We start from the raw sequence: 16,150 nt of genomic DNA, 5'->3' as shown, positions 1-16,150 counted from the left end.
TTTACCAGTTCACCCGTTTACCAGGTTTACTAGTACCAGGTTGCGCGCGCTCACAACCTTCTCTCAATCACTCTACAGGCATTCAACTCCGCAAGACATTACAATACAGATACAACACAAAACACCGCAATCTGTTCACGCATGACCCTTGTTATACTCACTCTCCTCCGACACTGCTGCTTCTCACGCACCGTCAGCGCCTTCTCTGGTACTCGATTCTTCCGCTGCTCATCTCTCGATGTCTAGGGGCCTTGGGGTAAGCTAACCTCGTCTAGATTACCTTCCTCAAGAAGATAACCATCCTACTCTGCTACCAACTGTTAACGCGGGATTTCTGGTCTATAGTTATTATTCCAGATCCCAATTCGGGTCGACTAGATCGTTGGTACCTGTCATTGAGTAAAAGGCAATCCACTACTAGGTTAATCAATTAAGAACTTAAACCACTTCTAAAGAACCACCGACTACTAAATGAGTTTAAAAGTTTAATATAAAGCCAAAAGTATCTGGAGATACAAACATCTCAGTATAAGATTCAAAAGATATACAGGTATCAGTATGAAAAGGAATTCTCGAAATGCTCTCAATCGGCAAAAGGAAATGATCAAAATTATCTCAAATAACATTAGAGTTGCAAGAATCGCTATAAGTTGCAACTTAAGAGTCATTTACAAAAAAGAAAATTCAGATTAATCTGTCCCTACTCTGTACTAAGTGACATCCTTACTTAACAAGATCTTTACCTAAAAAGGTGTCAGCCGTGGTGACTTCCAAAGAAGATCACGCACTTCTCTTAGTCTTCTTGGTGAATCGCTCTCTTAAGTTCAGTCTATCTGCCTAACCATCCGCTTTCTTAGGCTCCCCAGATCATCTGTCCTGTCCTCTCCCCGAGGTGCTGTCCCTAATACAAAATCACATTTCCAATAGGAACGCCCCTAGAGACGCCCCTCACGTGGTATCGATTCTGGCGGTAAATTCCATGCTGGTGCTCCTCTGGACTCTTCGTTAAAGTTGACCTTGCTTCCCAGGCTTCTTCTCCGCTGGTCGGTACCCCCCAGGAAATTCCTGAAGCCTCCTCCAGGCCTGTGCCAGGCGTCTCTGAACAAAGCCCATTCATCACCGAGCTGATTAAACCCCCTCGCACCTGCAAACAAACCGTTCCACTGTGGGCCCCAAATTCCAGCCTATACCATATCTATAAGTCATAAAGTATGTCTTCGTTTGTACTCTGTGCGATCTCTCCTTAACGAGCACGTGCAGATCAAAGAAGCAACTTTATCTATTCAGGCCCCTAAATCACATGAAACAGGCCTCTGCACTCTGAAAACATTTAATTTCTTGGTTTAAACAGTATTCTAACTAACACACATTACTATAATGTAACACATCTATATAAAACATATATTTCAATTCTATGATTAATAATACCTAAAAGAAAAATGTTATGTCCACGTCTCATGTCAGTGTAGCAGCACTTATACATTTACTGTGAATTGCCATGGGCCTACACATTTTCATTGGTTTGGGGAGTTTCGTTTCTCCTTCACATAGTCACTTAACATGAAGAACATGGAGTTTCACATCATCCTTGCGTTTCTATAAACTTCTACATTAGTTGTCACACAGATATATATATTTCTATTCTAACTAAAACACTTTTACCATTTCCACTCTATGAATATAACACTCTGGTGTAATCTATATTTAAACTAATACTACGTGCTTGTAAATATGGTGCACTTATACATTTTTCAGATTTGCGCTCTCTCACTTCTAACAATACCACGGTTAGGTTTCGGCAACAAGTAAATAAGAAGTGTTCTCTAGAGTGTGGGTGTGCTTCATAGTGCAAATAGGTAGTACTGATGTCAAATGTTAATGATAACCACTGACTATTTAAATCAGTTCCATTAATGATGGTTTAAAGGTATGCACCTTCGGAAAATCAGGCATGGATCTATCATTCATGGACCTAAGTTGAGCAGCACTGTTCTACTGAAAGGGGTCTGCTGAATGAGATTAGTTCTATTTTTTATTTGGCAACACAATTTAGCCTTTAACACCCTCTATGTTTTGCAGCCTTGCTCTCCTAGACATGGGACTCAATTAAAAAAAGGTGTTTTGTTTGGACCGTAAATGTCGGAGTATTGCTGAAAATATCTCCATTAATGCCTTCCAGGAATTCACAACAGGATTCCTGGTGCAAGTGGTTCTAATAGTGCAGATGTCTCCACCACACGTGCAAAAAAATCTGCAGCAATAAATCACATGCAAGAGGTGGAAAGCATGTGGCACAAGTGGTGTTTAGCCTTGTAAGTTTGCAAACGCCCACATACTTGTATATTTATGGGTGTTTGCAAAAATAAATCCTACACTTTCCCAAACTGCTAATGGTCAGAGTTTTAACTGCTGTTAGGATTTTGAATAGAGAAAGGATTACCACAATATTTGGTGGCTGCATTGGGGAAATGTTTTATTCATGGGCACAAATGTTTTCCTTCGGTAGAAAACTAAATGTATTTTTGCACATTTACACATTTTTGTCCTTCACACAGCATGGAATTGTGAACGAGGGAAATAACCAGCCTAATAAAATTCATGACAAATCCAACAGTACAGTTGACTTCTGTACTTGGCGAGGCTTTCCTAGCGCATGGTTGCTCCAGTTTTCAACTGGGTGCACTTTTCCTTATGAGTCAGGCCATGACATAGAATGTAATAGATACTATGTCATCTGTAGGATAATTTCAGTCCAAAGACTGACATCCTAGACCTCTTAGCCCTACACCCCAAATTCAAACAGACGTTTTTGGATACTTTGCATTAGGATTTTGGACTGTTAGGGACTATTGTTCTGTTTTGAACAAAAGTCTACGAGACCAGCACAGGAACTGTATCATGTTTCTAGGGCTGTGTTATGCATTGTGATTGCTTACTATTTTATGTTTCTGCTTCTTGCACTCCGAGAAAGCAGAAGAAGGGGTTGGTTGGGAGCGGGCGGGTGGGTGGGCAGATCAGGAAGGGGTGGCTAGCCCAATGCTGTGGACGCTGACTGTTTGGTCATCCCCAGGGACGACCAAACAAGTCATGCACACTGTCCCGTTTTCTGCATGTAGGCTGCATGCAGCCTGCATAGAGAAAACAGCCTCCTGATAGACGCCTGTGTGGTTGGCGTCACAGCCTATCACAACGCTGCCATTGCAGCATTGTGACTGGCTTAGTGGAGGGGAGGGAGGCTGGCTGTAGATAATTCCTGCCAGGACTAAGCGACACAGACCCGATCGTCGACGGTAAGATTTATTTCTTTATTTTTTATTGAAAATTAACCCCATACCCATGCGACTCAGCCCCCGCATCGGCGAGTTATGCCAGTCGCGAGTGTCTTCTAGGGAAAGGTACATGCCAAATTCCGAACACATTGAACACCTGATGTAGCAGATTATAGGCAGAATTTTTTTAGGGCTGTGGGGTCGGATCATGGACAGGGATGGTTAGAGGAGGTGAGAAGAGAGCATTTGCTACTCCCCTTAACTACTGTTACAGCTAGGCCCGGGCCAGGCAGCTGCCTGCAGCCGTCAGCTCTACTCTAAAATCTGGGACACATAATTCCAGGATGGGATATGCCAGGAATATTAGAAAGGCTTGCAGTGGTATCCCCAGACCAGTCATAATGGTGGATTATCAATTTTGAAATTGACTATTTCCAGTTAATATCTTCTTTTATGCTTCGCTTTGCAGTTACATGACGTTACAATGATTACACATACATTTTTAGAAGGGCCTTCAAACTGAAGAAATGCTCAGGTACTGGTCTTTATAAAAAACATACATTGTTTATTTACTAAGAGTTGTGCAGGCGCACATGTAGTACTGTTAAATGTTGTGCTTTGGCCACAGGCTTTTATAATGATAATACTTTACTTCACTTTGAGTTACATGACCACCCATATAAAACATAAATAAAAAATCCTCTATATATTTATAAAATCATGGATAAATGTAGAATTGTTGTCACCCTAGGGACCCTATTACAATATTTGCCCCGGGGGCGCAATGGGCGTTGTCGCCCTCTTTGCCCACCCCCAGGGCACTTTGGTATTGTAGAAGGGGGTGCAGATGCTTGTGCATCCCCTTTTACAATACTGATACCACTGGCGCACTTAAAGCACCAGTGTTGCCTTCAAAGGGTGTTCCTTCATTTGCATAGGGGCGTGCCACATGCAAATGAGGGGATTCCTTTGATTCTGTGCCTCCGTTATATTACAGATGCAGGCCCAGAGTCAAAGAAGCCCTCAGGAGGCGCACTGACAGTGCACCGTTTAGAAGGTGACACACTGTTAGTGTGCTTCCTGACATCAGCCCTCTGAGGGGGAAGAGGGGGGTCCCCTAGACCGTCCAGACATCCCCTTACAGGCAGGTGCAGTCACTGACTGCACCCGTCTACAAAAGGATCTCTATTCCCCAGTTAAAGGACAGGCGAGTGCCGCCTGCACTGTGAAAACATGGAGCAGCTGCTCTGCGTTTTCACATGAATGCGCTGCCACCAGGGGAGTGCAAGTTCGCTGCTGTCCTGGGGCAGCGCATACATCATAATCGGGCGCATTGTGATTGTTTGTGCCCAGTCAATATCATTTTAGGTTCCTGCTTCTCGCACTCCGAGATAGCAGAAGAAGGGTTTGGTTGGGCGTGTCGGGGAGGAGTGGCTAGCCGAATGCTGTGGGCTCTGACTGTTTGGTTATCCCTAGGGCTGACCAAACCAGTCATGCACACTGCACAAAACGGCCTTCCCATAGACCCCTATGCGATCGGCGTGAAAACACGGAGCAGCTGCTCTGTGCTTTCACATGAATGAGCTGCCCCAAGGGGAGCCAGAGTTCACAGCTGCCCTGGGAGCAGCGCATACATCATAATAGTGCGCATTGTGATTGTTTGGGCCCGGTGCAATATCATTTTATGTTTCTGCTTCTCGCACTGCAAGAAAGCAGTGTGGCGACGCACCTCTGTCCACATGGAGGAGACGCCCCTGCTAGAAGAGTGAAGAACAAGCAGATTTTGACTCTTGATACATTTTGGTTTACAATTAAAAAGAAGAGGCTGATGGCCCAATTTTACCTTTAGCTGTTTGTGGAATGGTTCTTCTCGAGCAGGCATCTTATCTTTCAGCTGTTTGCTGTATTCAATAAGCTTTTCCAGCTGTTTCCCTACAACTAATTAAGAAAAGTTGCTCAATTTTAGAAAACAATCAACATATCGCGCTTACCTACCAAATAATCATTATTTAATGATCTTGAGAAATATGTTTGGTCTAATTTTCTGGCAGCAGATTCGAGAACCAAACTCATTAAATCTCCTTCTCAGGAAAATGAACCATTATCTGAAATCACTGAAGACAGAATGGAGAATGGAACAGGACTGGCATGTGAGGAATCATGTGGAGACTTATACGCTCTATTGAAGGACTACAAGCTCGGATAACTCAGTTCTTTTTCTAATATTAAAGTACAAAAATGCTTAGAATTTAATTATAATCTACATACAAAATGTTAAAAAGCAGCAAAAAGATGAGGGCACTGATGCTGACGTCCGGAGGGTTTGTTATTCTCTAGAAGAATGGAATGGCCAGTGATCAGCCTTCTTCCAGAGCAGGGACACTTGTTTTGTATCCCTTGTCAAACAATCACTTACCACTGACTAAGGCGGTAAAACACTGCTGCACATTAAACACCAATCAGAAATAAACAGAGGCAGGCACCAATTGCAAACTAGGACAACCTGTGCTCTCCTTGTGTGATATAGCCTTAAGTGTTCATTGTATATAATACAGCCATTGATATTTTGTCAGTAATTGGTGTACAACTAATAGTATGATTTGAAGAATATTGTCGGACAGAATGTTGCAGATAAGAACATTTTCAAGTATTCAATTGTTTTATTTAATATTGTTCTAAATGATATTGATTTTTAACTATTTTGTAAAATGTTATTCGTTTTGTGTTACAAATTATTCATATTTTATTTTAAATCATTTCTTTTTTGTTGCAAATGTTGCAATAACATTATCAAGGATGTCATAGAAGATGTCATGAGTGATGCAATGTGCGGGGTAATTATTAGGCCTGAGAGAAATGTAAATTACGCCAGAGTAATTAGAGTCATTTTGGTAATTCTGTATTACTCTTGTGATGTGAACTTACTAAAATTATGCAATTACACCTGCTTGTGTAATTAAGAGTCATATGGGTAAAAAAGACTACTGCAGGAGGACAGGAACAACAAACTTAGAGAGCCCAAGTGGTTGTCGGATGTTGCTGTTCATGTACAGTTGCATTTAGCTCCATTGTCTTAGGGCAAAATACATCCTCTGGTCTATTTTGTGAAAAGAAAATAGTGCCTCATGCTGGATTACCCTCCTCGTTTAATCAAGCATAACTTTGTGGTAATGATGCATAATTACTCTAGAGGCAATTATGCAAGTTATGCCCACCCTCCCTTTTTCTAAAAATAAATCAGCCCTCGGGGTATGTTGTCTCCTCGGCCTACAAAGGCTTAGGGAGGGGTTCTGTCTGGCAATTATGCAAGTTGTGCCAGGAAGTAATCTGCAGTGAATGGCGAGGGCACGAGTTATAGGTACCCTGCCCCCTTAAATCATATTTTTGCTTTATTTAGGACTCAACAATGAGTAGCAGCCTATAAGATCTCAATATGAGATCTGTTGGGTCAGCAGGTCCTCCATGGCATGAAATATACAACGTTTTGAGCATTAATTACTCAAAAATCACTGAATGGATTTACACCAAAGCACAAAACTCCTTATTCTCAGACCCCCACTTGAAAGATCACCCTGAAACATTCCAGGAAGAGAGCAGAGAGGAAATAACGTTTTTGTGGAAAAGTTTGTGAAGATTTGTCAAACCGAGTCAAACTACTGGGAAAACAAAAAATACTTTTCTAAAGGAAATGCAAACAACTATACCTTATTTCTTTTGCTTAAACTTTGTCACCATTTGATGAATCTTCACTGAACTTTCAGAAAAGAGCTTATTTTTTTCCCAGTTTGTGCACAGAAAGTCTTTGGGTGATCCATCACGGGGGACCAAGAAAAAAAGGGTGTCCAAAAATACAAAATCCCCAATCATTTTCCATAAACTTATTTCAGAAGTGTTTTCACAAAAACTCCTTAAAGGAATTGCACCAAATTTGGTAGGAAGCTAGATCGTGATTTGCAGATTGTGTGTTTTGTGATTTGATGTACATTTGTTCAATAATGTTTGAAACACTAAGGTACAAAAAGATTTGTATGTCTGGACGGCTGGGTCTGAGGGATTCTCGCAAGAGTCCCTCAAACACAATTTTGAAACATATAGAGCATTCTGTTTGGCCAAGGGAGCTTTTTTTACTTTGGGAAAATATGCTCCCCTCGGAGTTAGACTCCAATGGCTGTCAGCAAAAAGAGAAAAATGTTGCTGGCAGCTATTACCAAATTTGGTGCCTTGTACTGAAGTTCTAAAAAAACAATGTGAGGGGGAAGGGTTGGGATAACATGCCCCTAGGACCTGTGGGTGGGGCCCAGAGAGACCGCCTGTGTGCCCAAAATAAAAAAATAAAATTTTTTTTACGGGGATGCTGTGGGACTCCAGTGAGATTGCATCGAAAAAATAATATTTTGGGAAGGGGGCATAAGTGGGCCTCGCTCCATTAGACCATTTTGGGCTGTGGGGACCCCATCCCCTGGCCTGTAATGTAGGAACATTGGGAGAATGCCAGACAGAACCCCTCCCTGAGCTTTTGTAGGCCGTGGAGACAACATACCCCCAGGGCTGATTTATTTTTAGAAAATGGGAGGGGTGCTGTGCTGCCTCTCCTCCCAAGTCTTTAGAGGCACCTAAGACCCTATCACCTGGGAGCCTATATTTTTTTTACAGGGTGGGGGCCATGTGGCTCCCCTCTTGAGCCTTTAAAGGCTGTGTGCACTGATCGGTTAAAAAAAGGGGAGGGGCCATGTAGCACCCCTTCATGTGCCATTGTAGTTCCCAGAAACGCATGCCCATACCCCAGGATCTAAACTTAGTTGATTTAGAAGAGGTCCCCCCTCCCTGATCCTTAAAAGGCCTGATGGACCCCTACCCCTTTGGGCAGTCCCAGTTGCTGTGTCCCAGAGAGCCCATCTTTGGTGGGAAGAGAAGGCACATTGCTTCACACCAACCTCTACATATTTAATGGGTGCCATAATGAAGCTAGCCCCGGGTCTGCCTGGTTGCTAGTCACATGTTATCCTAAGGACCGTCTATCACTTATAGTGTACTTAAATGGTAACGACACAATAGAGACATATAAGCATGCACTTACATATCTACACGCTTAACTTACTGCACCCAGCCTCCTGGCCACAGACGGCCTTTTCTAGGGGTGACTGACATATAATAAAAACAGAGCATTTGACTGTACCACTCATGGTGTGGGCAAAGTCGAGTTTGAGCAGTTTGCACTGCTGCTGCAGTCTGCAATGGCAAGCCTGCTGTCAGTAGTTTGCTTGGGTCATCCAGGGTGGCAAAAAATAATTCTGCTCCATGAGGACCCCTATACTGGGCACCCCTGGTACAATATACTAGGGACTGATAAGGGGATATGTGTCTGTCATTTGGATTGCCAATTTACTCATAACAGTTTTAGGGAATGAGCATTGGCACTGGAGCATGGTTAACAGGCTTCAGAGCACTGTCAGAGTTGAAAACCAGCATCCAGTAGTCCAAATGGGGGCAAAAAGTGGGGGGACATCTCCAAAAAGCCCTGTTTTCTTACAGGAACAGATTGGTCCCCACGTGTGGTGTCTCAGGAATCACAATTTAAAATTACAGCGCATGGTGAAGTCAGATTTAAAATTTGTATTCTGAAAATGACACTTTTAGAAAGTTGGTGTTTTCTTACTTTAGACATTTGGTGCCTGCTACCTGTCTCTGATTGCATGCCTGGGTTGGGTCTGGGATTTGTGTATTCCTTCTAGACAGCCACACACAAAGGGAGTTTAAGTGTGACCTGATGGGCCAGCCACATCTTGATGGGCCATCCTGGGCAGACTGGGAGGTAGGAGCTGGGCAAAGCCTCAAACTTACCCCTGAATAGGCTGTGTACTGTCTCCACACAAAGGGCCTGATTAGGACTTTGACTGTGCGGTGCTGGGCCTGTCAGACTACCTGCCAGATTGAGGTTTCCTCTTGTCTGTCGGGCCGGTGTTTGGCATTCCCATGGCGGTGCCTCAGAAAATGGGCTCTGCAACGGGAATGCCAAAAAGAGTTCCTGCATGGCATTGACTAAAAAGTCCATGCCATGCAGGAACTGGGGTACATGCACACAGGGGGGCACACTATGTGCACACTATGCACTATGCATCCCTATGTGGAGTAGGCAAAGGGGGCCCTGCAGGGCCCCCTTTATTTCCTCTCCACCACAGTTTTCATTAAGTCAGAACCTTCATGACACTGCCAGTGGAGAGGAAATTTGTAATATGCTTGGTGGGATTGTGGCAGTCCTGCCAAGCATATTGCGGCATCCTGACTGCCATGGTGGTTTCCTGGTAGCTGCAGTGGGTCAATTGCAGTCCGACAGCCCTAGCCGTAATCGGGCGGTCAGGAGATCGCCGCCACAGTGCCCCCGCTAGTCTGGCGGTCCATGGACCACCAGACTCGTAATCGACCCCAAAGTCTGCATACCCATCTGCCCCCACAGCAAATCTACAGCCAGGGCAGGAAGTGCAGGGACTCTGTGGACTTCAAAGAGTTCCCTTTTTAATGGCTTCCTCACTTCAAAGGCAGAACTGGGTGTAAGTACTGGACCTCAGACACCACCACTTCAGTACAATTTCAGACCTGTAGATGCTCTGACAGGAATAAGGCCTGCTGTGCTGATGAGAGGACTGCAACTCTGCTGTTCTGCTACTCTGCTGGACTCCTGCTCTGCTTTGCTGACCTGCTGTCTGAAGCCTTCCTTGCCTGGGTGAGAAGGACTGGACCCACATCACTTAACCCCCGAACCGAGAGTGTGACTCCAAGGGCTTGCTATCTTGCCTCCTTTTTGAAGTCTCAGGGGCAACAAAAAACGTCAATTCTCCTTGCTACAGTGTTGACCTGCCTAGTGGTGCCAATCCAGTCTTGGGCCTTGAAAGTGGGTGTAAAGTGTTACTCCAACAAATCTATGTATTGACCGCATTGCACCATTTAAAATTGCCACATCTCTATTGAAGATGATGCAGCTCCGCTTCTGTGAAGATCTTGTGCATTGCATCTCAAGCGGTACATCGCCTCCATCTCTGATGTATCTCCGAATTTGCAAGGCTATTAGCCGATGTATCACCTCCAGCCTAAGGATCGATGACACATTGTTTTCTCTGCTCCTCACAACTCCCTCGAAGTCGGTGCTCAATTTGTAAAAAACAAGTGCCAGGGCTCTTGTCAGAAGGCCACTGTAGCTTGCATCACATATTGCCCCTGCCAGCGCAGCCAATGATAGTAACCACACAACCACTAACTATCACACGCCTACAAATTTTTCAATTAAAACTATTCCAGGCCCCTAAATCTATGAGAATGACTTGGGCATCTGGTAATAGTTATTTTTAATTTACATTGAATTACTAATTAACTGTTGTTGTGTTCATCTCTAAATTAGCTCGACAGAGCTATCTTGTGGATGACTGTCACAAGAACCAGTGCTGACAATTAAGTGCTGGTGCCAAGCACTGCAAATCACCAGCTCAAAGTAAGCACCGCTCAAAGTTGATGCAAACAAGGTTCTGAACTTTTGTATTTGACCCAGTGTAGCATGATCAGATAGCCCCAGATGGTGCTTTATGCCTTTAAGTACTACATTTCCGTTTATCTTTTAAAAATTCAAAACTCCGGTTCTACTTATAGGATTTTTTGACAGTGGTCAGATCCTTAAATCACCCTCGGTTTCATTAAGAGCAGAAGTTTGGTTTTGTAATGACAAAGTCTGAAACAGTACCCTTCCCTGCACTTCAAGGGAACCCACTGTTCACCCATGCTGAGAAGCAGAACTAGAAGTCTGGAATTCTTTGGTAGTGTCCATCACTAACTTAGCAACACCTATTGCTTTTATATACCGTTAATACCAGTGATATATCCTCCCTGAAGGGCCCAGAGCAGCGAGGGACTGCAATGGAGCAGCAGGTACAAGGCAGTACTGTGAGCCCATACAGCATCCACATACTGTGGAGCGTGATGGGAACACACCAGGTGACTCCAATGAAGAACTGGATTGAGCTGTGAGCGGCAGCCTTCTCAGAAGCTGCGGGGGCTCCGGGGCTCCACAGCGCCAGACTCTATGCCTACAAGGTGCCCTCCTTCATCACAATAAATGCAGCCAATCAGCTGCAATAAGAACAGCAGGAAGTGCTATATAGAGGGAATTGTTCGGGCGAGCAGCCCAGGGCGCTACACAGATGGGCTGTGAAGGCCAAACTTTGCAAACAAAGGAGTCCCATCGTAAAGAAATTTGTAAATGATCATTAATAGCACTGAGAGACAGAGAGATACTTTGGGGCATTGAGACTTGGTAGGCACTGACAATTGGGGCCCGAGTAGAGACATTCACACTGCCCACAATTACCCCTACTTAAGGACCTCAAAGTCCCTCTGCATGGTGGGTGAATAGAGACATTCACCCTGACTTTTCCTTGCCACAGTGAAGTGCGTATTCTAAGTGCTGTCTTATCCTGTTGACATCGTTGGGAATTTGCATTCTCATCTACCCAGGAGCACACATGAGTCGCAGGGTGCAAGCCACTGTGAACTCCATCGCCCACAACCCCCTGCAAGATTACCAGCCCTTGTGTAGACTTACTGATCTGTTGCTAAAACTGGGATAGGCAATTCCTTACCACTCCCCCACAGTCAGTTTTCTCCATAGGCCTTGGCTCATGCCTAAGATTGCCTGGGACTTCTTCACTCGTGATTTTAAAACTTGGTTTGTATTGGTAGATTTACTGATCAGATGCCACACACAGTTGAGTTTGCTATTTGTTTGGCCCACTTGTGGGACATCTTGTCTTGATTGAGTTTTTCCTACTGGTCTACTTTTAAATAACCCTATTCAATTGCTTTTAATAGTTTAATCACTTGATATAACTAAACATGGGACTAAGGAAATTTTCAGACAAACCAGCTGTCGAACCAGTAGATAAAAAAGCTACTGATTCTTCTCACATCTCCACTTTACATGATATAGATAACCTAATGGAAGAGTTGAACAGATTTTGCAACCTGAAATTATGAGCAAACCTGGTGCAAATCAAAAAAAGCTTCAAGATCCCCCTTTGTTTAAAAATAGGAAGCCTGGTAAATCTTATCCTTTAATACTTTTGATGGTAAACACCGTTTACAACGCGGTGTTTACACCACAGTGCCTTTATAACGCTGCCATTACAACGCAAGTCATTACTACGACTTGCGCTGGATGGCGCTGTTGGGCAAGGAATGTTGTAATTTTATATTCCAACACCTTCCCTACTGTTACGTAGACTGGTGTTGGAATATAAAATTATAAGATTCCAAAATCCGCGCCCTCCAACGCAAGTCGTTGTAACGACTTGCGTTGTAATGCCCGCGTTGTCAAGTACCGCGATCTTTTAGATCGCGTTGTACTGACATACATCCACCTCTGTTTAAATTTTTTTCTGCATTGGCTGTTAATGAGTCAGCCCCCAGTACCCTGGGAGTTCCCATTTCCCCCGTTCCGCAGGATGCCCAGGTGTTAGATTATTGCACCCAGATAAGAAATCTGTGGGCCATGACTAACTCTTTGAGGGCAGAAGTTAAGACCCTCAGACAAGAGCTCCATTCCGTGTCAAAAATCCATTAGCCTGTGCCTCTCGCCGAAAGTCAAGATGGGGCTATAAGGGTATTTCTAATCCAGCGTCTGTCTGCTATTCCAAATCTCAGTCTAAATTGTCTTTCTCTAGACAATACAGTGTAGCTACTGAGGGTTCCTTGATTAACATGGCTAGCCATTGGATTGGGATTTATAAACCCAAACCACCTAGGTTTGCAACTAAGCCCCAGAGTTACTCTGGTTCTGACTCAACTCAAACTTCTGACTGTTCAAAATGTTCTAATGAGAGAGGTCCTACAAGGAGAGTGCATAATTCAGTTTACTCCTGTATTTTATCTGTTGAATCCCCTGCTGTTTCTGTAAAAATTTCCTCCCTCTGTTGAGCCACATTTTTCTTTAAGTTCAGGGTCGACTGACAATCAAAACATATTTATTTCTATTAGGATGATCTCCATGATAGTTGTCCCTAAATTGCATTTACACACAAAAGAAGATGATGCTTCATTGATAAATAAAGTGATCTACTGTATTACTAATGTGAATAAATGTTATAGTGTTATCAGTCCTGATAGAGTAAGAGCTGTCTGAATATCTTGTTTTGATCATTTAGATAGTGTCATATTACAGCTCACTCATCATATTGTGACAGACTACTTTCCTTACATGTTTGAATTATTTTTCCTAAACCATCCCAGATTCAATATAAACTCAAAGTTATTTCCCCACAGGGAACAGAATACTCTTAATCCTCTAAATCGCCCCTTTCCTGTATGAATTGACTGTAAAGTTTCCTATGATGTTAAGCGGTCTTTGCAGAGAGCCTTTTCTAATCTAGAACCCTAAACCTAGCGTACATCACATTTTAGAGTCATCCTTGGAGAGTTTCTGTGAAATGCCCTGTCCTGGTTATTTTTCTCATCTATCTTTCCCCACAGAATCTTCGGTCGTCTGACCCTGTGATTTGCTCGCCTATCCCACAGACGTGCAAGTTCCACCTAAATCCAATCCTAAGAAAAAAAAAGAATATGATTTCTTGGAATACTACAGGCTTGGGGAGCAAGCAGGTTCATGGGGACTGTTTTTCTGTAGAGATGGCCATTATTATACAGTTTCAAGAAATCTGGGATTTGCTCCCCCCACAGGCAGGGTGTTATGACATATCATGTGCCCGCAAGTAAGCCCAAGTGTGGGAGACTGTCAGGTGGGCTCACTAAGTGGGTCAAGGTTACATTGGGATGTCATGTGAGTCAATTATTTATTGCTTCCACCGATATTCTTGGTCTTGAGGCTACTTTCCCAAACAACCTTAAACTAATTCTATTTAATGCAGATCCAGGCCAGCAGAGTCCCCTGTAATTCGTTCGTCTTTGAATGATTTTATCAATCTTAAATCCAATAGGGAGGTTGCTGTAATTGTAGCAGGGGGCTTTAATGTAAGTTTCAAACCCACCACTCTACCTGGGAAATTACTAATGAAGAAGATCATTACTGGGGTATTCCTCTGTTCTCAGGTCCATACCTAACATCTATTCCCAAAGTAGCTCTGCAATGAATGGACTTTTAGCATATTTACAAATTAAGAGCTTGTAATGACAGAACAAAATCAGGCCAAGGAAGGCACCCAGCATTTAACAAAAATCTATATTCAAGTCAAATCGATTACTTTTTCATGGACCTCCTCCAGTCATGGGAAACAATCAATGATATTGAAGTTATTGCCAGGACTGAGAGTGAACACTTCACCTTATTTCTTACACTCTGTGGAATTGTGGGTAGGGTAGACATGGACTTTTATCTGTCCTGTGGCATGCCTATAGTGAGCAATAATCGAAAAATGGTCAGGTGGGAGCATCTACTGGAAAATAGAGACCGCCACACTAACATATCAGGATTTGATGAGAAAATACCCGTGCACCTCCACAATAGTCACTTTGATCCTTTCGCTATTATAGCGTTTGACATTCAGTCCATATCCTTAGTCAGAAGCCATTTCCACAAAATCAGACGATGTAGAGAGTTCAAGCTTTTATTTTGCAACCGTTATGATCCACAGCCGACGCGCGTTTCGCCCTCTTCGGGCTTTCTCAAGGCTATTTGTAGTGTAATCATAGGTCCCAATTCCTTTATCTACTGAAAATCTGCGAAAATACTTTTACGTCCTTGTCTGGTTAGTCTTGGACTCTTTAGTCGTTGTATTATTGCAGGATCCCTTGATTATTGTCAGAAAAATGAAAATGTCAATTCGGTCTTCTCAGCGGTACTATTCGTGTGGCACCATATTAAGCCCCACCTCCTCAGCGTTTATCGAGGTCCTTCCTGAATACCGTCCCTGCAGTACGGCGGCACTGCAGGGATCAGACCTATGATTACACTACAAATAGCCTTGAGAAAGCCCGAAGAGGGCGAAACGCGCGTCGGCTGTGGATCATAACGGTTTCAAAATAAAAGCTTGAACTCTCTACATCGTCTGATTTTGTTGAAATGGCTTCTGACTAAGGATATGGACTGAATGTCAAACGCTATAATAGCGAAAGGATCAAAGTGACTATTGTGGAGGTGCACGGGTATTTTCTCAACTCTGTGTTAACCTACAGCCCAAATTGAGGTTGGGGCAGTGGGTGACTGTTTGATGTTCTTGGTGGATGTGCATCCAATGCCCAAGTAGCACTCCGTACTGTTCATGGTGTGTACAATTGAATTGAATTTGACTATTGAGAACTTATGTTGATGTGCGAGTCAAAAAAGCAAATCCACTGTTCTTTTGTATTGTGTTCACATCAGGATTTGATTCCCATTCTGACATTCTTGGCTGATCCAAATTTAACTCAATAAAAGATCTTGGGTGCACATACCATAATTTTTAAGAAACTGAAAGTGCAGTTTTTACTAAACCCTTCTCCTCCCAGAACTGCATCATGACATCAGATCTCTCATGATACAATAAAGACTCTAGAGTGGCAAAAAGGATTAAGATGTGCAACACTGACTCCCCTGTTCTTGGGAGAATTATATACCAGAATTGTTGTTTGCAGATGACATGGACCATGGCATTAAGATCAGTGAAGGCAAAATACAAATTAGGGCTATTAGTCCTCACAGAGGTTTTAGAGGGACTATACCCCTAGAAGGAGAGCAGCTCGAAAGACTGTATGAATTTGATTACCTTGGTAGCCGATGGTCTAGCACCATATTTTAGGTAAATGAAGTCACTAAAAGCACTTTAATACTGAAAACCTGAGCAGCAGCTTTATTACAATTTGCTAATATAACATCCCTTCACCCAGTTTCCACTATACTTGAGGTTTGG

At 43.2% G+C, this 16,150-nt stretch overlaps 1 protein-coding gene across 1 annotated transcript in view; it reads right to left on the bottom strand.

The window, feature by feature from the left end:
* LOC144766720 (disheveled-associated activator of morphogenesis 2-like) overlaps positions 1-16,150 on the bottom strand; it is a 902,367-nt gene that overhangs the window by 19,957 nt on the left and 866,260 nt on the right. The window contains exon 14 of the mRNA XM_078650477.1: positions 5,113-5,207. Within this exon, the coding sequence (XP_078506603.1) occupies positions 5,113-5,207 (95 nt within the window). The remainder of the gene's footprint in view (positions 1-5,112; positions 5,208-16,150) is intronic.

This window comes from Lissotriton helveticus, chromosome 7, assembly GCF_964261635.1.
Source record: "Lissotriton helveticus chromosome 7, aLisHel1.1, whole genome shotgun sequence".
In the NCBI taxonomy this organism is placed as follows: domain Eukaryota; kingdom Metazoa; phylum Chordata; class Amphibia; order Caudata; family Salamandridae; genus Lissotriton; species Lissotriton helveticus.
This window is presented reverse-complemented; position numbering and strand designations above follow the sequence as displayed.